General features: G+C 36.4%; 1 protein-coding gene across 2 annotated transcripts; it reads right to left on the bottom strand.

The window, feature by feature from the left end:
* Positions 1–11725: 11725 nt before the first annotated feature.
* Nhlrc3 (NHL repeat containing 3) lies at positions 11726–25027 on the bottom strand. 2 transcript variants are annotated; one of them, XM_087199531.1, is made up of 7 exons: positions 24893–25027; positions 22976–23128; positions 22535–22682; positions 20229–20429; positions 18371–18462; positions 15614–15726; positions 11726–14935 (listed from the first exon to the last, which is right to left on the bottom strand). In XM_087199531.1, the coding sequence occupies exons 1-7, from the start codon at positions 25010–25012 to the stop codon at positions 14683–14685; spliced, it is 1080 nt and encodes a 359-aa protein (XP_087055657.1). In that variant the 5' UTR covers positions 25013–25027; the 3' UTR covers positions 11726–14682. The 2 variants fall into 2 exon arrangements, with proteins under 2 accessions (XP_087055657.1, XP_004874117.1); XM_004874060.4 differs by lacking the exon at positions 24893–25027 and adding an exon at positions 24584–24880.
* Positions 25028–25168: the final 141 nt, after the last annotated feature.

Here is a 25168-nt window from a genome sequence, read left to right as displayed (position 1 = left end):
AGGTAGAAATCAAAATGTACCTTCTTCATTAATGGATCACGCTGACTTTAAGGAATGCAGAATTTCAACAAACTTACTTTTATAAAAAGAAAAATTACTCTGTTATTTTAAAAAGGAAATAAACCCTAGAAAAATTTAAATAAATATTTTAAAGTCACATGAATAAATTTTACTTCAAACTTCAATCTCACCCTCTTTCCAGGACATACAAGATTGGGTTACCATAAACAGTTGACTGGATTTATAATACAAATGTAAAGTGTTGCTGAACCCACTTAATTGATCATTTCCAAATATGCTGTGGTGTAGCAAATGGTACACTAGTAGGGCATAGTAATAAATGATATGTATTAAAAGGTTGCCATCCATCAATGATCTTCATGTCTGAGCTTCTTGCAAGACATAAGGTATGAGTAACTTGGGGAAAAAAATGATAATTTATTCAAGAACATCAGTAATGGAGAGCTATGGCTTAAATTTTCTGGCAGCTTCAAGAAAGCATAAGTAATTGAAATTTCCTGTTGTGATTCCTGTCTTCATATGGCAGAGCCTCCAACTTGAAAGATGGAGAAAATGTCAAGAATTTTGCTTATAAGCTCTTCGGTATATTCTGGCCAGTAGTGGGAATGGCCAGGACCTAGAGGCAGACAGACCTTGGCTGAAGCCCAGCTCAGTCACTTTTCACCCTTGCATGTTTGGCTTTCAGCTTCCTTATATAAGTGATAATGCTAATAGCAGCCTTAGAGGGTGGCTGTCAGGAATTAATGAAATAATATGTGAAAGGGAGCTTGGCATGAATATGCTTAATGAAGTTTCCTGCCCTTTTCCTTAATTTAGTGAGGCCCCAGGACTATTTCCCAGGTTTCTGGCGTCTCCTCAGCCTTCTTCCCAAAGCCAACATTAGGACAGAAAGACTGAGACACTCAGCTCAGGCACAAAATTAAGGAGATGCAAACAGTGTGGCTATTAAGACAATAATATTATAATGCAATGTTTTTTTTAAAACAAAACCACTATAAAAATAAAGCCCATGATGAAGACATTTAGCATTTTAAATTAAGATAGGATCCAACCCTCTTGTTACATGACACAGCCTCTCTTGCCTAACTAAACATGGACCTGTCAGGTCTTGCCTTTACTAATAAGTCTGAAATTTTGTTCATCACAGGTCTCTCATATTATTTTGATTTGAAAATATTTTTCTAGGTGCTATTTAGATAGATTCCCAGCCTTCTGGTAAGCATTCCATTTTATATCTGAGCCAAGCGGGTCTTTTGCCTCTTCCTAATGCCTCAAATGCTTCTTCTTTTTCCCAAGGCCCCATGTCTCAGTGACTTTTCTCTCTCCTTGAAATCTGACCTTCTGGGCTCAGGGCTCCTCAGCTGTAGACTGAAGTACAGTGGGTAGGCAGTCTCTCAAGTATATTTCCAACCATTCAGGAGTATGGTTTTATTTTATTTTGTTTGTGATGAGGTGTGGCAGGATCTTTCCTATAAAAGACCTGAATTTGAAGAAGCTCAAAAATTGGTAAATTCTGTGAAATTCCTACTCTTCCAATATCTGTGTCTGGTGAACTTTCAGTTACAATACTAGTCACTGATATTTACTGAGCTATTTTTATGGATCACACACTAACTTCTTCAAAAGTGGCCATTCGTTGAATCCTCACAACAGTCCTTTGAGGAAGACACCACTACTATTATCTTATTTTACAAAGGAAAAAACTGAGAGCTTAAGAGGTTTTCCTCAGATATACTGTAAGTAAATGTGAAAATTGGTCCCTTATTCACTGCTTTTCCAAATTCCTTCCTTTTAAGATGAAGACATCCATGAGAGCTCATTGCTGATTCCTACTCAGAGGTAATCCAGCTATTCTGTGGATATGTACAGTTGAACTGAAAATTTCACTTCTGTTTGTCACCAAGCATGGTGATGGTTCTCTGCACAGAATTCTTCCCCATTTAGGGGCAATGCCTTTTTCCTGCTTTGTACTTACCTTGGCTGGCAATTTACATAGAATGCATTGATATTACTAGCTCTAAATGCTCAAAGGAAATGTGAGATGGTAGGTTCAGTAGAACACTACATCTAAGAAGAATTTCTTCCAATTCACTTCTCCCCTGCATCCCACATAGGAAATGTGTCAGGTAGTGGCACTCGAGGTCTTCAAAGTCCATTGATGGGGAGGAATGACTGTAAGAAGCCAGGAAGCTCATGTTCCTGTCAGACCCTTGTGTCCCTTCTCCATCTCTGCCTGATGAAAAAGGGTAAGTCTCCATACCTTTGTATATACACACAAGAAACAAAACTGTGTCAGACTTAGCAACAGAGAGTTCTTTGGGCCTAAGGAATTGGCTTTTCTTCTCCCTGAGCTTGCAGCAGCACTTGTGACAGGCTTCCCTTGAGACAGCGTTGCAGCTCTGTGCTCAGCTCTGAAATGGAAATCTCCAATATAGTTTTCCTACTTTCCACCACTGAAGAATCTTTGAACCCAGGTGTGATTGTGTTAGTTGAACATTTATTATATGCGTAGCACTGGCTGAGGCATTGGGATATCAATATTCTATTCTTTAGTATTTTATAAACATGATGGAGGTTAAGACATTCAGAAGCAGCTGAAATAATACTGGGAGAAATTAAACAGGAGAGGTAGGAATCTTAAAGAAATACTTCAAAGGTTATTTATAAATAACAGTAATGATCTTGATATCTGATATCATGTCTAATGCCCAAAAGCACTTTTGCCTTTCATATCTTTCTAAATTGGAAAAGTAGTGTTCAGTATATGTGTGTGTGTATGTGTGTCAGTTATAAGCTGATGTTTCCACATAGATAGTTGTAAGTCTGACATATCCAAATGGAGTAGGTTATACTTATGTACATTATTTCAATTTAATTTAAGGTCAGCTTTAAATATGATCTCTAGACATTTCTTGAGTAGTTGGCTGCATTACTGATGTGCTTAAACCCCTTTGTCCTCCTTTCCTCAGTTAGAGCTATTCATCATCCACCCCATTAAGGGCCTGAGAGGCTGAGGACACTGTAGTCCATTTTTATCTGCGGTGAACTTGTCTTCCCTTGGACTCACACCCTAGAGTCCACCAGCATTACAGAGTGCATTACATACCAGGAAGGGGAGAGTGGGTATAAGATAATCTTGAATAAAATTGTCATTTGGAGTCATAAATTGATAAGGAATATTTTCCTGTCAGAGATCAAATTGATAAGGTCGATGTCAGTGGAGAAGACTCTCTACAAAAAGGAGACAGACTTTTTCTAAGTCTGCACTGATAAGAGTGTTTTATATTTTCAACTTTAGTGGCCTGTCATTATCCTAATTTGGTAAGCTCATGCTGCATAATATATCAACTGATCAGAGAAAGTAATTTTTCTTACTCCAAATCATGCTTACTTAGTACTTGTCACTATCTTTCATATATGCTCAACTCTCCTCTCACCAAGTAAACCTCTAACCAACGTTTACTGCTCCTCCCCACCCATTAAGTTTTCTGTTCAAACTGTTTAGTCACATCTACACTGCTTTTCCTAACACTACACATTTCTTACTAGTCAAATTCTGATCCTTAGTAACTCCTACCCCTGCTTTCTCTGGGATGCAAACAAACCATGGCTAGAGAAAGTAAGGGAAATGAGAACACCTGACACATTAAATATATGTTTTTATTATTTACTTTTCGTTAATTAACTTTGCTGGGATTTGAACCCAGCTCCTTTGCACTAAGCAACATCTTCAACCCTTTATACTTTGAGACAGGGCCTCACTAAGTCACTAACTTGCCCAGGATGGGCTTGCGTTTGCAGTCTTCCTGTCTCAGTTCTCAGGGTGCTGGGATTACAGGCATGAGCCACCACACTAGTTTCAATATTCTTACTCTATGACTTCAGTTGGCAAGTTATCCATTGATTTTTGTGCATGCTCTGTGCAGTAACTATCCAAACCTTCATTTCCTCTTATCCCCTCTTAACCTTGGCTTCTACGTCAAGGTTTCTGAGCAAGTGTTCTCTCACCTACCATTCCTCCACCTAAAGTATCTGTTTTTAGATGATATTAACATTCAATTTTGTTTTAATCAAATTTATTGAGGGTTCTTTTACATTTAATGGTAACACCTATATTAAGTGTAGTTTCCAGTACCAAAGTGGAGATAATTGTTTTCATTATGTGAAGTTATGTGATAGCATTCAGTTAATCTGCAACATTCACCATGACTTTAGACGGTGATCTATTTTTTGTCACTATAATTTTGCTTTTTCTAGGAATTATATAAATAAAATCATTCAATATGTACTCTAATTTGTCTTGTGCTCAGCATCATATATGTGAGATTCATCTGTTTTTAGATGTGAAAGCTTTGTAAAGAAAGCTTTGCTTGAACACAGGCACATTTCTTGTTCTGAAGTTTCCTTTGACTGATAATATTATTACTGCTCTAGTTGCCTTCTAATTACAATCTGCAGTGGTGCATCTTTTTCATCCTTTCATTAACTATCATGTTCTCATATATCAAGTTCATACTTTGTATACTGCACATAGTTTTTTCTTTTGTAAATCCACTTTGAATTTTTTTCCAGGACTGGAGATTAAATCAGGAGCCTTCATGCTGAGCTACATCCCTAGACCTTTATTATTTCTTATTTTGAAATAGCATCTCACTGAGTCATTAAATTGCCCAGGCTGGCCTCAAACTTGTCATCCTTCTGCCTCAGCCTCCCAGAGTGCTGGGATTACAGGTGTTCAACACCACCCCTTGTTACTATCACTGAATTTTAACTGAGGTATTTATATAATTTACATTTAATGTAACATTTAATACTAGTTATAAGTCTGCTATTATTTTTTTACCCTATTTATTTTTGTTCCTTTTCCCAGCTTCTTTTGGCATTATTTGCATAGGCTTTTACCTTATTCTATTGGCTTATTATCTGTACCTTTTTCACTTTTTACTGGCTGTATTAGAATTCACAATATTCTTATTCAAGTTTTCAGAGTATTTTTGAATGATTCAACTTCTTGTCTACTTATAACAGTATGTTTGCATTTTCTGCATTTCATCTAGTTATTTTTTTCATACTTTTTACTTATACATGTTACATAAACACATCAATTAGTGGTAAGCAGATATTCAACCTTACAAGAACAGTTTTAAAAAGAAAAATTATCTTTGCTATTTAGTCACACATTGATCATTTTGGGTTCTTTTTATTCCTTTGTGCATATCCATGTTTCCAACAGTACCATTTTCTTTGACCTAAAGATCTCTCTATATTTCTTGTGTTACAGAATTGATGGAAATGAAAAGTTTCAACAATTCCTTCCTTGCCAGGCATGGTGGCTCATGCCTATAATCCTAGCACTTGGGAAGCTGAGGAAGGAGGATTACTGTAAATCTGAGGCCAGCCTGGCTACATAGTGAATTCAGTGTCAGTCTGAACTACACAGCAGGACTTTGTCTCAAAAAAACCAAAAACCAAAAAACAAAATAAACCCACCAAAAAAATAAAATCCTTCCTTGGAAATCTTTATTTGCTTTTGTTTTTTAAAGAAATATTTACTGGGTGTAGAATTCTAGATTGACTTTTCTTTCATCAATTTGAAGACATTGTTATTTATGATTTATAATTTTTCATGTTAATTCATACATGTCTATTAAGTCATCCTTATGTATATTCCACATAATATATAATGAAATTACGCTTCCATTTTCCCAAAATTTCCTCTTAAGTCCTTACCAGCAGAACAATTAACATTCAGATTTTTACTGGAAATGTTTATGCTGATATAATATATAGACAATATAGGTTTTCACTACTGTTCTCACTTCCTTTTGAGCTTCCTTGAAGGTCTGTACTTCAAGCAACAATGTGTTTAAGGCAACCTAGGCTTTTTCTTCCTTATGTTCTTTGAAATTCTTCCAGCTTTTACGTACTATCCAATTCAAATCTAGTTCCACCTTTCAGTGTATGTTACAGCAGAACTCCACTTCTAGGTACCAAATCTCCATTAGTTTCCCATGGCTGTTGTAACAAATTACCAGAGATTTAGTGGAATGATTTATTCTTTCACAATGCTGAAGGCCATAAGTTTGAAATTAGTTGTCCCTGAGCCAAAATCAAGATCCAGGCAGGTCCACATTCACCTTTCCTGGAATCCAGGGCAGAATTCATTCCTCACCTCTTCCAGCTTCTTGTGGCTGAGGACATTCCTTGCCTTGTGAGAACATTCCTCACTCTAACCTCTGCATTCGTGATTTCACTGACTTCTCTGTTGTGTATCAGGTCTCCTGCCTCCCCCATCAAAAATACCTGTGATTGCCTTAGCACGCCCAGAGAATCCAGGATAGTCTCATCCCAAGAAACTTGTCTTTTCAGCCATATGAAGTAGCAATCACAGCTTTCAGAAAGAGGATTTGGATATCATGAGGGAGGAAGGAATAATTCAGACTACAACAGTGTATTTCTTTTCTTCAAGCAAAATGGTTCTTGTCTTTGCAGTTTCACTAAATGACAGCAGGACACACAGAAATCACCATATATAAGAAAAATCACTTTCTGGGGGTGGATTTATAGAAAGAAATACTAGGAAAGAAGATTGGAGATACCTGTAAAATGTAAGGTAGGATACAGGGTATTTTTGAAGTTTCTTTAAAAATTCAAAGTGTTTCAATATCTAAGACAAAGGATTTTTGTATATATCTAAATGAGAAAAAGTGAGAGCAGTCTGAGAGTCACAGCTTCACAAAGAAAAAATAAGATACAAAACAGAAGACAACATTGAAAGTCACCAGGAGCCTGGATAGTTCAGTGCAACCCAGGATTCTGAAAACAAGAAATGCATGCAGAAGTGGGAAAGGAGTTAAACTGAAATATAAGGTAAGGAAAACGGAAAAAAGAAAAAAGAAAAGATTTATGTGCCCAGAAAATAAGTGAGGGTCAATACAGGCTAGCTTGAAATGAAATCCAAATAAATAGAGAGATCCTTTGGCCTGAGATGCTTAACCTGGTTAATATACTGAACTGTTCAAATACATGAAAGTAAACAGAGAAACTAAGTTATGATGTAAGGTAAAGAGAGTCACCCCAAAAGCAATGGAACAAGCAACTATGGGACTGAAATCTCTGAAACCACAAGCCAAATAAACCTTCCCATCTTTTATGTTGATTATCTTAGTTTTTTTGTCATGCTCATGGTTGCACAAGTTTGTCTATGGTCATGTGGCCCTGTTCCTTTGGGCCTGTGGGGCACAGTATATCCTGGCAGAAGCTGCACACCTCAGCGCAGCCAGGAAGCAAAGAGAGAGGAAGAGGTGGAGCTCCAATATCCTCTTCAAGGAGACACCTACAGTGGGCAGACTTCCTCCCACCAAACCACACCTCTTAAAGGTCCCATCACCAATTAGTAGTGCAGCAGGCTGGGACCGGACCAAGCCTTTAAAACACAGGCCTTTGGGGGGTAGTCAAGGGCCAAATGATAGCACTGACTATCACACATCTTTCAGGTTGTATCTGAGCAGAACATGGAAGAATATATGGATTGAGTCAAATAAAGATCAGAGTAAGGGGGTTCCAGGTACGCACAGGAGAAGCTGGGTAAATTATGGCACTATTCTAATATTTGAGGTGGAGAGAACAGAATCAAGTATCTATTCTGGATATGTTACCTTTGAAATAACTATTAAATACCTAAGTGGAAATGTCAAGGAGGTAACTGTCAATCCAAGTCCAGAGCACAGAAGAGCACTCTGAACCACAGACGTTAATTTCGAAGTCATTAGCATTTGAGTGATAATTAATCTTATTGGACTGGATGTGGTGGGATGAGCAGATAGAGAGCAAGAACAAGTATTGAGCCCGGAGGCACTCCAGCAGTTAGAAGTCAGAAAAAGCAGCAGCCAAAAACAGAAAATGAGAAAGAATCAGTGAGGTATATGGAAGTCCAGAGAAATGTGGAACCCTGGAGGCCATGTGAAGCATTGAAGGAGATGTAATTTAGAGAAAAATCAGATACAACTTTATAGTCAATTTTATATTTACCAGTGAAAATCTGTTATGTTTAAAAGTAGCAGGAATATATACTAATTAGGGGGTGCTAGAATGCAGGGGTTTTTAGAAAGAAGATGGAAAGGGTGAAAGAGGAGACTAAGAAGCCCAAATCCATTCACCTGGGAGGGCTCTAATCTCGGAGAGTAATTTTACCCCCTTTTATTTTATTGAGTGTGACTGTAAAAAAAAAATTCTTTGAAAGTACACAGGATACTTTTTAAATAATTTTTGTTCTCATGATTCTACCACCCAACAGTATCATTTAATATTGCTGATTTTTTTCCAGAATTTGTTGATATAATACATAGACCATTAGCTCAACATGGAGACTGTGGAGATCAAATCCCTGGTTTTAAGTGATCTTCATTTACTGCTCTGAGTCCTTAACCTACGACTGTCTCTAGTTCAGTTGCTAAGGTGTAATATGAGAATAGCAGCAAAACCTACCCCCAGGATTTCTGTAAATATTAAATAAGATAACTCACAGAATGCTTAGAAGAGTACGTGATCTGAAGAGAATATTACATATGCTATTATCTAGTTGTAAACACATAACCATAATGAACTTTTTTTTGTATTAAATTCTTTTATTGGTACATTGTAGGTATACAACACAATTACATTTCTCATTGGGAACTCATATCTTTACATGATGCATCTTGGTTCTTATTTGTTCCCCATTCCTAGCCCTCCCTTCACCCCCTCCACCCTTCCCTATTTACAAAGACTTTATTTCCATTTTTTCCATTTCTCATCATTTTTCCTTTCCCTTCTTTCCTTTCCCCTGCCCCTCCCACTACCCCTACCCCTTTGGACCTTTTCTTCCTATTTTACATTATTGATTATTCATTCTAATCATTGGTACATTTTAGGTATACAATATAATGACATTCGTCATTGGAAATTTGCACCTTTACATAGTCTTAGTTCTTATTTTTCACCCTTGCCCAGCCCTCCCCTTCAACCCCTCCAGTCCTCCCTATTTACAAAGATTTTGTTCCTATTTTTCCATTTTCTCATATTAATCCCATTCCCTTCTATCCTTTCCTCTAGCCCTCCCACTTCCTTCCCCTTTGCCCCTTTTCTTCTCACAGTCTTACTTTCCTGCTAGTTCTTTCCATTTCATGTTATATCCTAATCAACTCCCCATCACACTAATCATTTTTAAAGGCCACACGGAAAACAAATTATACTTCACTCATTTCCCTGTTTTAACACTGTGAATTCCAAATTTCTGCTATTTAATTGATAAACATCACAGTTCTACATGTTCTGTAATATACTCATACATTTGTGCACCATATGCGTGTGTGTCCTAAGAAAGAAGCACACTGTAAGAGTGGCTGAACACAGATTTGAAGCAAATTGCCTGGAGTTTACGTTCCTTCTTGCCAGTTTACCAGGGCAGCAGGCTTATGCTTCCTGTGGCAGGTTCCTCATATGCATAAGGTTAGGTAAGTAATGCCACTTACCTCAAAGGCCATAAGGACTGAGTTAATAGATTGCCAGTGCTGAGAGCAATGCTTGTCAAGAAGTATTTAATAAATGTCAACCATTCGTTTATTTTGAAATATCTCTCAAGTATAATTATTAGCTCAAAAGTTATACTCATTAGGATGACCACTACCAGAAAAGCCCAGAAAATAACAAGTGTTGGGAAGGATGGCGCAAACCCTTGTGCACTGCTGGTGAGATTGTAAAATGGTGCAGCTGCTGTGCAGAAGAGTATGGAGTTTCATCAAACACTTAAAATAGAATCACCATATGACCCAGCAATCCCACTTCTGGGTATATATCCTAAAGAACTGAAAGCAGGATCTCAAGGACATATTTGCACATACGTATCTACTGAAGCACTAGTTACAGCAGCCAAGAGGAAGCAGACCAAATGTTTCCAACGACAGATGAATGGATTAAAAAGATGGTGTTGACACATAATGAAATATTATTCAGCCCTTAAACATAAGGAAATCCTGCCACATGTTACCACATGAAGCTTGAGGGACTTACACTGAGTGAAATAAGCCAGTCAAAACAAGGACAAGTACTAAATGATTCCAATTATATGAACTTTCTAGGGTGGTCACAATCATGGAAACAAAAAGTAGAATGCTGGTGGCTGGGAACTAGAGGGAAGGACATGGGAAGCTGATGAGCAGAGAGTCTTCACTTCTATTAGACTATGCATGCAATTACTGGTGAGTATACCAAATATGAATACTTACTTATTTCTGGTTTAAAGACTTTATAGGGTTTTTTTGGCATCATCCTTGATTCTGCATCACATAAAGATTCATGTGCTATTTTGTTTCACCATAAAAATACATGCAATATAAATAGGAAAAACAATGTTCTCTAAAGAATAAGTCTATTTGCTTTTATCAGGTAAGAATCATACATCTACATTTCCCTTTTCTTTCACAGCTACTCAGAAGTAACTTAATGGTTAATTACTGTAACTATTATTAGTCCAGGTTTGGAATAAATATACTTTTATTCCTCCCTCCATAAAACTTCTGCCATTATTCTATCTTAATGTGTTCTAAATGTTTTATTATAAGGAAATTCAGCTGGAAATCCGTAGAACATAAGATGTATATCAATAGAATTCTACTGCCCTCTTTGTTTCAACAGTAAATGTGTCAAGAAAGATATTTTAACCAAGGAAAATTTTTGTCCAGTTGTAAAACATACAGAAAAAATTGTTAAAACTCATTATGCTGTACTAACATGGTGTATAAATCAATACCAAAAGCCATTTTATGAAGTTAAATAATTATTCTTCATAAAGCCCTATTAGATTAAAAGAATGAACAAAGTTTCCCAAATTTAAACATTGTACTAATTAGTGAAATACTGATATGACCATTAAAATAATAAGGATATCCCCTTTCACCACTGTCATTCAACATTGTTTTGAATGGTGTACCTAACATTTTTTAAATTTAAAAACAAACAGTATTGAAAGACAAACATTTACATATTCATTTACATAAACATGTTAAAAGTAAACTGAGAAGTTTATAATTGCTTCTTGGCCTTTTGGCTAAGATTAAGTGGAGAAGTTTATGATATTAACTTGTGAAACATGCAATTAATCTAGCCTTTTAAAGATTGTATCCAAAAGACTTAGTCTACCTAGAGACATGTTTGTTTCAGGTATTAGAAACAGAATTAACAGTATTATTTTGCAGTAGAAATAAAAGTTTTCAGAAATGCTCTTTCTTTTATTGCTCAAATTCTATTCTGTTCTTGTATATAAAAGAGTTATCTACATGTTATGAAGCATTTAGAGGAGTTACTCCATAAATGCCAATTAGAGAACTGATTTGGCCTTAACCCATTTTTCCTATGTGTAAAATAATTAGCAACTACAAGGTAAAATTGCTTTTAAAAAATAGTAGCAAGAAAAAGAATGATTTTCTAATATAAATATATTTTCCATTGTACGAAACTCACATAATCATATAGTTTCATTTTTGTTTCAAATGAGTTACTTAACTTTGGCTGCTAGTTTGAATTATTGAAAACATTTAATTTTTCTTAATGGAAAAAAGTCCAATTAAGCAGTAAAAATTTCCAAAAACCCTTGGAAAATCTGTCACCTATAAACCAACTTGGTAAAGATGTAAATAAGCTGAAGAAAAAGAAGAAAAGGTCCAAGCATGGTTAACACAGATTTAATTTTAAAAAGTCAAAGTATAAAGGAGGTCGACATTTGCTCACATTTATTTCAAGAAATACTTATCACAAGCAGAACTCTACTGCCCTCTTTTGTCTCAAGAGTGTAACACAACAGAAGTGCCAGAACAGGTGTCTACCAGCAAGCACTAAAAGACAAAGGTGTAAGGTTGTGTTCTGGAATAGCAGCAAACTACTAGGGCAGAGGACACTTGCTTAAGTGACTTTTACTATCTGTTGTCTCAAATTTTGTTCACTGAATAAAGATTTACTGACTGTAAAAATGTTTTGATTATTGCTGAAAATACATCACAGAGAACAGAGCAAGTCAAAGTCATAAATTTAGAACTTTTTATGATTCTAATTTAGTGAGCCTAAGAAGTAGAAATCTAAAAATTATCAGATTTAACTTTGGCTGCACAACCTATCCTGCTTGCAAATGCAAGAATGTCTAAAACCAGCAAAAATAAAACAATTTAGGACTTTGTTGTCTTAGCCTCATAGCCATGTGATTGAAGCAGTCTTGTTAAGTGATCTAAAAACAAATTATGGATTCTCTTTGCTTAGCATTAAACTGCATCCAAATTTTCTCTAACAATTCCACTTTAAGTACTCAATCTTATAGTTGAGGTTTCTTTTTTTATAGGGAAAATACATATAGCCTTGGTTTTCTGATATCTATTGCCTTGGAACTTTCCTTTCTACCCCACGAATAAACAGAAAGTAGAGGGATAAAGAGGTTCTACTTCTATTGCAGAAATGCAATTAGTTATTTTTGCCAGTTGTACCCACCCACCATCTCAAATGAAGACATACTGTTTACATTTTCCAACAACTACAACCACCACCACCAATATTTATCCACATCAACTTATGATTTGGGGAATGAAGACAGGGATATTCTCTTAGCACCAACCTATGATTCCATGATTGCTGAAATTCTCCAATGGAAAAAAGAAGCTATAAATTGCTTTTATGACAGTGAAATTAATCTTTAACTGGACAGCCAAATGATAATGACCTTTTCTTTCACAATTTTAATATGTATTTTTCATAAAAAACACATTTCTCATTCATTTAACCAATTCATCCAAAGGAAAAAAGGAAAACACTGTAATTGCAAGTATCCTCACAATAACTTTTTATGAGATATACAAGAACAACATTTCAGCAACTTCCATAAAAATCTGGTATAAAAGTTAAAACATTTTAGAAATGATAAAATCAGTTTACCTAACTTACATTCCTTCAAAGACACATTTGCACGTCTTATCGTGGTTTGTAAACCAAATACAAAGTCTTTTTCCCTCTGAAATCCATATCAACTGATCACATTAGTTAAACTGCAGAAAGTTTCATCAGGATGCATTTCGATAAAAGCCATAAACACAAAAGCAGACAAACCTGGCATTTGGTATCGTGTACATGGCACATTTAGAAGGACCTGTTAATAAATTCCTGGAACATATCCATAAAATTCTAGGCACCTTTGCACATGCTGCACCTACGATGCTCACAGCATTCATGCAGAAGGAAAGACAACAATGTTCCCATGTTACTCAACAGAAAACTAAGGCAACTCATTGAAGATCATGTAGTCTGATCAGTAGCACAACACATTAACAATGGACCAGGATATAGGATAGGGCCTGTTATTGCTACTGATTTACCTCCCTAACTGCACTACGACATGATTCAGAGCATCAAAACAAGTATGAATTATTTTTGCCTGGAAAACAGACCACCAATCAGCATGGGTAACTTGCAAAGCATTCACAGTAAAACACTGGGATAAAGAGGGGAGCTGACTGAAGAGAGGGGAAGAGTGATCTGAAAGACTGTAATATGGCAAAGTTCTACAAAAACCTAGAATAAACTAGAACAAACTGAAAAATCATTCTAATTAGGAAGCCAATTTTCAGACCAACTGGAGTTGGTGCAGAAATAAAAAGGCAGGAAATTTTTCATCTTAATAACTCAGCGTTTGGCATATGTCCATGTAAATAACTCTGAAATTTCTTTGAGGTAGACAAATGTTAGGAATGAATTTATTTCATGCTTTAAAAGAAATGGAAGAGGGGCTCTATTTCTAAGACTATCTTTAAAAAGTTTTTACTTATTTTTTAAAACTCCTTTCAGTAAAGTGCTTAGATGTCAGCCATTTTATTGCATATTTAAAGGCTGACGTGAAGATCTTACAGCTAAAGAACCAATGTCAAGTTGGACTTTAATAAAAAAGGCCGGAACGCACATCAAAGTTCACAGCAAGTTTATAACTTTCTAGAACTTCTCTACTAGGCCCACACTGTTTCCTCTCGAGACTGTACTTCCTCTGTAGTCTCCATGAATCTCAGTCAGATCTGGTGCTCTTCCTTCAAAGTCCCACCAAAAGTATGTGTTGCTGTCACTGCTGACTGCTGCCCTGTGTCTCCCCTCTGGACTCTAAGCTACTCAGGGTCTTCAGGAATGTAAGATTCCCTTTGTAGCTTCAGTACCTACCACTCTACAAGCATGCACATGATTCACTGTCCCGTCTTCCTCACAATCTCCCAGCCAGCCCGTATTATGTGTGTTCAACCAACTGGAGGTTTATAGTTAGCTCTTCACATGACATTCAATGAATTATCCTAGGACTCATTTTTATTCCTATTGTTTACCCAGGAAGAGTTAATCTACCTGGGCAAGTAACTAGGTTACAATCTTGGTTCCTCTTTCTGATCTCATTAAATTACATTTCTTTCATTAAAACATCCTTATAGACTTAGAACATAAAACTAAGTCCCCATGAGTGGCAACAAAATGTGACATATAATGACTTATTGACAGATATTTTTGTTATTAAATCAGATAAAAATAAAATTTTGCTTGAACCCCATTTTTAAACAATTAACAAATCTGAGAATTTGAACTGACACATGGAATACCTCCAAGAAAAAAACACTATGTACTGAATGGAGGAACATAGCTATTAAAAGGGACATATTTTTGTACTTGTTTGGCCCCAATTTCTGCTACATAGATTGCTCCAGTCTTTCTGTTAACTTCCAGGAGATGTGGCAGAACCTGATCTGGTAGCTGGATGGTACTGATCACAGAACAGTCGCCAATGCTTCCCACTGGGGGTGCTGCCACAACCAACAGCCTGCTACGATTCAGCTGCGCCACGATCAAGTACTTCTCATCAGGAGTAAATCTAAGGGGAAAGACAGTTTACACCACAAATTCATCACAAATGTTTACTTTCTCAGCATTTTCATTCCCTGGAGTCCTGAACAATAGTAGGTAACTATCTCTGAATGATTCCTTTAATGAGAACTTAAATTTTATCTAATTCTGTTGAGAGAAGCAAGAGATCTGTGATGGTAGAGACAGAGATTAGTTTAAATTTAAAAACAAAAATTATCAATATGACAGTATTAAACAAAATTAAAGAACTCGAAACTACAGACTCAAACTATTATTTTCCTCATTTAAAAATTTTCCTTTTGTTTAAAAGTTTGCCAAAGGCTACAGGAGACACCTGTAGCATATCTTTATTATCTCTGATATTGGCATTCCACAGAGCACTAGGCGTTTAATTGCTTTCCATTTATATGGGATTCAAAACTCCAAGATATCACTTTTCTCTACACATACTTGTTTCAATCCATTTCCGCCTGGTTTTTCTTTTGTGATGATACTGAGGATTGCACCCAGGGCCTTGCACATGGTAGGCAGGCACTGTACCACTGAGCTATATCTCCAGACACTCTGCTTAAAATTTACAGTGAACATGATAAACCTTCACCTAAATCAGAGGAAACCTTAATGAGAGGAAGTAACATAAATCAACTAAGATAAGCATTTCAAAATAAAAAGAAAAAATAATCACCTGACTGAAGAAGGTCCTTCTTCTGTGAAACAGTTATTCCATGCGCCTAACCACTCCCCAGTGTCTTTACTGAACACTTGGATTCTTTTATTCCCTCGGTCAGCAACCCACACCTGAGAAACCAAAAGCATATCAACTGTGAAAAGAGTCACTGCATGAGAAGAAGGAAAAATAAGTGCTTACTTTTATTAGTCTTAAAAGACCCCAAAGACCAAATACCATAAATACCATTTTCAGCTGAGAAAAGACTAAAATTCAGAAAGGTTAAATGACTTGTCTGAACTGCACTTACAAGAAACAGGCCCACAATCTAATGGCTATCTGTCTTAATGTGCTCTCTATTGTATTAGACATGTGATTAACTAAAACAACTAAAAAAACTTGTGTAGTCCACAGTAATGCAGAGGATTAATAGATAGTAAAAAGCAACAGTGAGCCTTCTTCGTTCCTCTAGCAAGGTTCATCTTCACTGAGCACCACCAGCCTGTCAGTTCCTGGGCCAGGCAACAAGAGAAAAAAAGCAGCCTTGCTCCTTAGGAACTCAGCAAGGGAAGTATTTATTTACTCTTGTATCATTAAACCTATGCTATGTCTAAAGTGCTGAACCATTAAATAAGACAAAGGCTGGGAGATTTTAGTAACACATAAAGTATGATAACAGGTTTCATTTGGCTTTATCATATGGTGTAATGAGTTAAGAAATTGTTGGTATAAAAGAGAAAGTCCAGTTCATTCTAAAAGAATGTGTATTGCGTATTGTGTGCAATTTAATGGCATACACAAAGTGAAATGGTTTTTCATGACATGTACCTAGGGCTAGAGAGGCAGAAAAAATGAAATGGAGGAGAAAGGCAAAGCCTGCTGATCTCTACATCCCTCTTCAAGCTCTTTGGATTTCTTGGGTTTGTGGATTCCGGGACAATTTCTTCAGGGTAATCCTAACTCTATCAATGTGTGTGAATTTGGTGGCCATTGACTTCCTTTCCAAACAGAAATAAAGACTCATTATACCATTTCATAGAGAATCTGATGCCTAAGTAAATAATTTCTCAAGGTCTTTTCCTGATCTATGATTCTTTAGTAAAGATGAGTTTCCTTAAATATTTTGTCTCAGACAAATGACCAAAGAGGAAATAAAGTTTGCACCCTAGAACTGACTGATACTATATAGCAGTGATGGCAAACGTTTAAAGTGCTCAATGATACAAACAGCCTGCTGTAGCATGCTTGCTACAGGTTCACCACCACAGCTATATAAGTTATCAGTAGTGTCTTTTCTACTTAATACTCAACAAATTTTGATCATAGGAAATCCTATTTAAGAAATGAGTCTTTAAAAGGAATGAAATTTTCATATAGGGTTGTGGTGATGACTTAATAAGTTAAATCATTTAAAATGCTCCCAATAGAATTGCTGTTAGAAAAAGCACAGGCGTGTAGATCTTAACACTCATTTTTTATGACTTAGTAACACCAGAATTCTCTCAGCAAGTGACTCCAAAGCCTTTTAGGATACTGGTAAACACAGAAAGTTTGACTGGGGCTAGGTTTCTCATTCTCTGAAATTTGGACTTTTTCTTAGTCCACAAGGGAAATAATTAACCAAGTTCAGGAGGCTAATGTGTAAAAACAGAACTCTAACTTTCTAGTGCTCAATTTATACATAAAGTTCATCTGGTCAGTTAATTTCTTATGGTAGACAGGAATATTTAATGATCAAGACATTTATACTTTATTAAAAAATACCATGATTAGAAGGTTGCTTGATGGTCACAAAAGCAAAAGTGGAAATAGATTGTCTAATGTCATAAAGCAAGCAGCCTGATGTATCTATTATGAGTCCAAGATGTTTTGTCATTTAACAAATACATATGACTACTATGTGCCAGGCTGTAAGATATTAAGCAAGAGGTTCAGCATGTGCCTTTATATAGCCTACAATTAAGTGATTATAATATAGCATGACAGTTACCGTAATGGAGAATTACAGGCCACTATCAGAAAATGAGAATTTAATATAAAAATTTTTGAAGGAAATTTGGTTGTGGGAAGGTAATCTCAAAGTGGCATTTCTGCTTAGAAGGTAGGTTAAAAAAAGGTGGCAGCAGAAAGGGACAGAAAAGAGAGAATTAGATTGAAATCTGTTGGTTAAAGCTATTTCTAGGTGTGAGCTAATGAGGACAAGTTTGTCTACATGGCTCTCTTTTTCAGGGTTTCAAGATTAATCTCTAGTTCAAGCCCAGCCTGGGCAGCTGAGCAAGTTCCTGTCTCAAAGTAGAAAAAAAATAAAATAAAATAAAAGGAATGTGGGTATAACTCAGTCCAAGTACTGTGGGTTCAATCTCCAGTACTGAAAAAAAGATTAATCTCTCCCACCCCTTTTTGATCAACACATTCTTTTTTCACAAATTGAAAGCAATGAAACAGTTTTTTCCTAGTAGGAGGACAATACTTCTTTTCAGATAATTTTGTTTGGATCAATTCTTTACTCTTTCTCATCTATTTTGCTCACCGCTAAATAGCTGAGGAACCCCCTCATTACAGGAACAAAACAATTAAAGTATGTGTGCAGAGCCAGCTCCAGAGGAATTGCTCAAACCTACCTACTAACCAACACACATCCACACATGCCCAGACACACATGAATATGACAATGATCCAGACGAACATGCCCAGAGACACAGATCTAGACACACACACACACACACACACACACACACACAACCAATGTCCCACTCAATGACATTGTATTTTTACCCGACCAGCTGAATCAAGTGTAACACTGTGAGGTATATTGAATTTAGCAGGCCCTGTCCCATTTTCTCCTTGCAGCCAAAGGATCATGAAATCTACAAGCAACAAATATATATGGTCAGTGCAACATATAGAATGGCTTATACACTTGTATATTACATTTTTCAAATTGTAAAAAACTAATTATGTCTCCATTAGTTTAATTATATTTTCCTGGTTTCATGTACGCATATACCCATTTGCCTAATTCTTATACGGCTTCAGTTAACCTACTTCTTTAATTATCTCCACTTGAATTTGTTTATGATTGTTTCAAAATCATTGTTTAGGGTTTATGTCATCCTCTTCCTTAAACTGGCTCCTCTTCCCAACCTACCTGTTATTTGGTATTATCATTTCACTGAGCTTGAAAATTCACATTATGTTTTTATAGTGTGTCTCTCTTATTAACCACTCCAGAGTTTTGAACTGTGGTCCTCTGAAATATATGCCCATGTCCTAACCTCTTGTACCTGCAGATGAAATTAAATTAGGGATCTTGAGATGAGAGCATCATAAATTTAGAGTAGACCCTAAATCCCTGAAAGGGAAAGGAGTAGATCTGAGACCCAAAGACCTGGAGAAGGGGCCTAGTGAAGATCGAGACAAAGATGAGTTACCTGCCCCAAGGCAAGGCATGCCTGAGGTTAGGAGAGGCGAAGAAGAACTCTCCTCTAGTGCTACTAGCAGGAGCCTCACCTATCTTATAAATTTCAGACTTCTGGATTCTAAAAATGGCTAGAATAAATTTCTGTTGTTTAAAGCCGCTCTGTAGGAATTTTTTTTTTTTTTTTTTTTTTTTTTTGGTACTGGGGATCGAACTCGGGACCTTTCACTTGCAAGGCAGGCTGTGGAACCGCTGAGCTAAATCCCTGGCCCATAATCTCATGATGTTTCAATAAATTTAGTATGAAAATTTTAAACAAGTTTTTCTTTTCCGGAAGTGTGTATACATTTTTGGCAGACTCTGTATATTCTAATATAATACAGTTTCTTGTAAAACCTCTATTTTTAGAAAATCACTTTTCTACTAAAAACTTCCAAGAGACTCCTTAGGCCAGTGGTGACAAACCTATGGCACACATGCTGCAACAGGCACCAGCACTGCTATAGATAAAAGTTTTTAAATCTTCAGATAAGCTTTCAAAGACATCTCAAACCTTATTTTCCACTGTTCAGAGAGTACATTTTCAGCTGCAGTCCTGCTAATGATTACCTGTAGACTTTGTAAGATAAGGCCTGCTGGAACCCTCTGCCTGTCCCCTTCTCACCAACCACCAAAACCAATTTAGTTCAAGGAGTACTTCATGAAATCAATCTTGTCCTACTTCTCCAGTCAATTTAGTTTCTCCTTCTTCTAATCACTATTTTATTTTCAAAATCATTATCATAGATTGCATTTAATTGTCTCATCCATAACAGACCTACCTCTATTGATATTATGTAAAGAGGACATAGAACAGGGCCCTACTGAAAATATGGATGGTTAATCAGCCTGTAGCATATCTGACTCTGAGATTCTAGACTCCTAACTTCTCCATTCTTAATTAGATAGGCTACCCACTTATCTCAAACTGACTATAAATTTTCAAACTCCCTCCAGTTCCTTATGGAGGAAACTCCCAGGCATTGAGGTATAAGCCATAACAGCAAAATCATTCATTATTGGCACTCCAATCCAACTATCTTCCAGTTTTCTCCTAGTAATGTGTTTTAGTCCTTTACACACAATTCATGTATACACAGTTACAGTATTATACCATGTATAAAACAAATTAAATCTAATTTATATTTTTATGATATATAAAATTTAGTTATGTACCTTGGGACAGTTTGATCAATCTGTTATTCAATCCTCCATCTCCATCCACAACATAAATATCTCCTGTGTCCTCTACGTATAATTCTGCTGGATTATCAAATTGCAGGGGATTCAAACCAGTGCCTTTTTTTCCTGCAGTACCCAAGACTTGAATAAGATCACCAAAGGAATTGTATTTCTTAACAGTATGACCATAGGCTCCTGTAAAGATAGACGAGCATATCTCACAAATAAAACCACTATATAACATTCAGTTTTCAAATAGGCGGAGAACAAAATTTTGAAAGAATTAAACAGTAGGAAAAGGATGATAAGCTCGGATAATTTATTGTTATAACTGACAAGAAACAGAACATCTTTACGATACAGCCAAATTTGTTTATGAATCAAAATCTGAGTTACTCCAAAATAAGGAGACTGTAAGTTGAAAAAATAAACAAAAAAATGTACTCATATACAAAGTTCATGGTTAACAATTTTTTGTGCAACATTTTCTTTTTTAATCTCATGATCTTGAAAAAGCATTGCTTGCAGAAGGAAATCAAGAAGCAACTATAAAAGGAACAACTTACATTCAAAACTGTTATTTCAATCATTCATATACAGATCTTAAATTTTAATACAACAAAAAACTCCATAATAAAACTTTAAAAAAATATATTGTATTTTCTGCTGGTGGAAACAAATTTAAAATTGAAACCATTAACTTTTCTCTCCTAAGAGAAAAATAACCTTTGAATTAAAATTATCTTATAAGTGAAAGAATAAAGTAGATCACTAATTAGGGAAAACTATAAAGCGGCAAAAATAAACTTGAAGGCATAAAACTAACTGATAGGTATGCAAAAGACTAACTGAATACACTAAGCTTAACAGAAACAAACTGAACCAGTTCACATTACAAGTCTATCTTGAAAAATACATGTATTATTGTATTTAATTTGGACACTTAAGCTAAAGTTTATAGCAATAGTAAGAGAAAACAGTATTATCAGAGAAAGCAAACCTCAAAGTATCTGAAGAACTGACAAAGAGCGCAGAATACTAGTCAATAATTTTTTAAAGAAAATGACTGATTTGCAGCTATATTTTCATTAATCTATTCCTTTTAAAAACGGGGAAAAGAAATGTAATCTCAACCAGATCTCTTGGTGGGAAAATAAGCTATAATGGAAAAAATGAGATTGGTTATGCTCTTTTTATTTCTGGGAATCAGGGAAGTTTTATAAAAAAGAATAACATGAACAGAATGAATTAAAGGACAAGACCTTTAGCAGTGAATTCTGGGGGGGAAAAAAGAATACAAATAGTCAAATCTCACTGTAATGTTAAACTGTGATATTCTAGATTTTTTTTCTTAGCTAGATTTTTACCATCTACAATACATCTTAAAATAAATGGTTTATCCATTATCTGAGGCCCAGAAATCTTTTGAGTTCTGAGAAGATGTGTGGTGTGGCAATGGAATGACATATAAAAACTTAGACCTTGGACTGGGGATTTAGCTCAGTGGTTCTGTTGCCTGCCTTGCAAGCACAAGGTTCCGAGTTCGATCCCCAGTACCATAAAAAAAAAAGGCCTGTTGCTGCTTCCTTCAAATATTTCCTGATAATTAAAAAAAAAAAAGGAACATAACTTGGACAAGGAACATTAGAAATACTGTATTTATGATCCTATACCTTCCTGAGTCCTTAAGGGAATGCCAGCCCTTCTCTGGTATTGCTTTGTTAGTTCACCAGCACAAATGAACTGCTTTCTCTGAAAACTTCCTCTATACCTGTCATTTCAATTGTGCTTACTTTTCAACACTGTTTACAAAAAATATTTGCTAGTGGGAAGGATTCAGACATGCTTTGTCAGTAGAATTCCAAAACCATGAGCACCAGCTTCTTTGTACTCTGGACAACAAAGCAATTATGGCTTCTTAGCACCTCTTTTGAAAGAGAGCTGGTAAAGAAAATGTGTGGAGTCTATTAATTCTCTTTAAAAGACTGCCATTTTAGGGCCAGGGATTTAGCTCAGTGGCACCACGCCTGTCTCACAAGTGCAAGGTCCTGAGTTCGATCCCCAGTACCAAAAAAAAGATTGGCATTGCCAAAGTGGTGTGGACTTAGTCTGAGAAGAGTAACTGATGGTTTTTAAAGAGGAAAGGTCCCTTATCAAGTTTAAAAGAAAGATCACAATAATTATAGCCTCCCTATTGAATTTGTTAACTCTGCAGAATACAATAAAAGATTTTGAGAAGTAAGAACATGGGCAAAATGTGATTTCTAGTAAGGTAATTTAGCAGATACAGCTACACGTACCACTTCCTACATCTGTGATCCAGATGGACTGTTCATATGGTGTGCTGGCTGCAAACATACCATGAGGTGTGTCAACTGTGTAATTCCAGGCTCGTAGGAAATATCCATCCTCTGTGAACACTAATACTTTGGGGATGTTATCCCCTCTCTGAAGGTATACAAAAATAACTGCTTAGATAGGATCAGGGTTAAGGAATGGTTTTTTCATTTTGTCAAAAAGAAATAAAATTGAAAGATTAATTGAGAAATTTAGTAATGTTTGAAAAATTAACTTCAAAACCTAGTAATATATACAGTATATCATATTCAAAATCAAAATATTTACTTGAAACCCACTCCAAAGTCTCATAAGTAGCGTAACAGAAATAGTTACTTAATCGAGTAAAACATAAAGTCTGTAATTTCCTTTGAGTTCATTTTTTTAATTCCCATTATACTTACTTGAGCTACGTAAACCAATCCATTGAGTGAGTCAACTGCAACACAAAATGTCGTTCCAGTAAAGTATTCTGAATAATTAGGCCAACCCAAATCCAGCCGGTAAAGAAGTTTCTCCGTTCTCCAGGAAACTTGAAAAGCAAAGTTCCTTAAGACCTTAAGTAAAACCAGAAGATTAAAATTCAGTTTTCACTCTAGATAAGAAAATGGGGTTGGGTGGGTTTGAAGTTTGCCAGACTAAAATGATTCCTAAGAAATGCGCTTGTATGTATTTATTTGCCATTTGTACTTCTTCATCTGAGAAGTATATATTCATTTCAGACGCCCATTTCTGGACTGGGTCTTTAACTTAGGGGGGTATGATTTTTTTTTTAGATCTTTATATATTCTAGATATTAGACCTTTGGTTGAGGAACAGCTGGCAAAATTTTTTAAATATAGGAAAAAATGTTCAACATTACTGGTTATTCCAGTGATGCAGATTAAAACAACATTGAGATTCCATCTCACTCCAGAAAGAATGGCTGCTATCAAGAAATCAACCAATAACAAATGGTAGCAGGGCTGTGGGGCAAAAGGAACCCTTCTCCATTGTTGGTGGGAATGTAGACTGGTGCAACCACTGTGGAAATCAGTGTGAAGATTCCTCAAAAAACTAAAACTAGAGGTTCCATTTCGCACAGCTATTCCCCTTCTTGGTATCCTCCTGAAAGAACTAAAATCATCATGCCACAGCAATATATGCACACTCATGTTTACAGAAGCACAATTTGTAATAGCTAAATCTTGGAAACAGCCCCAATGTCCATTAACCGAAGAACAGATAAAAAGAAGATGTGGTTTGTTTGTTTTTTTATACAATGGACTCAGCCATAAAGGATAAACTCGAGACATTTCTAGATAAATGGATAAACCTTGAGATCATACTCTCAAGTGAAATAAATCAGACACACATGTGTAAATATCACATTGTTTCTCTGCTGCGAGAAATTAAAAGCATAAATAAGGACCAAAATATATAACTGATATTGTGAAACAGGAAGAAAATGTTCAAATGGGAAGGGGAACTAGGAAGGGGGGAGGGGGAAAGGAAGAGAAAAGAAAAAAACGAGAAAAGGAAAAAATCCAAACAAAGCTTTTGTAAATAAGGAGTGGAAGAGGAGTTGAAGGGATGGAAGGGGAATGGGGAAAAAGAAGAAGCAAGATATATCATGTACAAGTGCAAATTCCCTATGATGAATGTGATCATTATGTATATCTAAAATGTACCAATAAAAATTTAAAAATCTGAAACAGTAAAAATAGCTTCTGGTAAGCGATAAATAAAAGAAATGGGCTTACAAGTCTACAGATTAAAAAGACCACAATAAAGTCTGTAAATTATTCGACAATGTAGTAAGAGTTGCTGAACAAGAGAAAATGACATCCACAGTGACACTTTTAACACTAAGAAACCAAGGGACTCCAGTGGCCCGGCCTCAAGTGCAGGTTTTCAGACGAGCTAGTGCGGGAGGGAGCCAGGACCACTATCCAACACACCAGGACTGCGGCGCCGCATCCAACAGTGCCGTCCACACCACCCGACAGTGACTTCCTCACTAAACAACTCACCCCAGAGCCACAAAATCGCGCGTGCAAAACCAGACTTGCAAGAAAAAACCCAGCGCCTGCCGCGCAGACCCAGAATCTGGCCATGACCAGACAGAGGCAAAGGAAGAGTCTACAGGTCACGGGGAACAGCTAGGCAGCCTTGGGTGCGAGCAGTTCGTCGAAGCCCCTTTCTCCTGTCCCCGCTGCCTGTGGTGTGGACAATGAGAACGCAAAGGAGCACAGGGCCAAAGAAAACTTGAGAAAACTCCGTTCCGGGTTTCGAGGGCCTTCCCGGGGCCCCGCCCCCATGTCAGGGGCGGACATGCTTACCCAGTGACCACCCTTTCCCCACCCTTCGGGGTGGTCCAAGCGCAGATTCTCGTGGCCACCAAAATAGGGGTGCCTAAAGATATGCCTCACCCATTTGCCCTTCATTCTTTTTAATTTCATGTTGAAAAATCAAAGTATAGCCCTAAAACCTGACAAATAAGATTTAATTGACACTAACAAAACGGCTTACAGGCTCTGAGAAGGTTGTAAATCATATTTAATTTCGAAACATCCAGGCATCAGCTCTAGATGCCTACGTTCCCACATCAAGACCCC

The sequence above is a fragment of the Heterocephalus glaber genome, unplaced genomic scaffold, assembly GCF_053883595.1.
Source record: "Heterocephalus glaber isolate CG9 unplaced genomic scaffold, H.glaber_assembly_v1.0 deba00001720, whole genome shotgun sequence".
NCBI lineage: Eukaryota > Metazoa > Chordata > Mammalia > Rodentia > Bathyergidae > Heterocephalus > Heterocephalus glaber.
The sequence above is the reverse complement of the archived record's forward strand: the minus strand, read 5'-3'. Positions and strand labels throughout refer to the sequence as shown.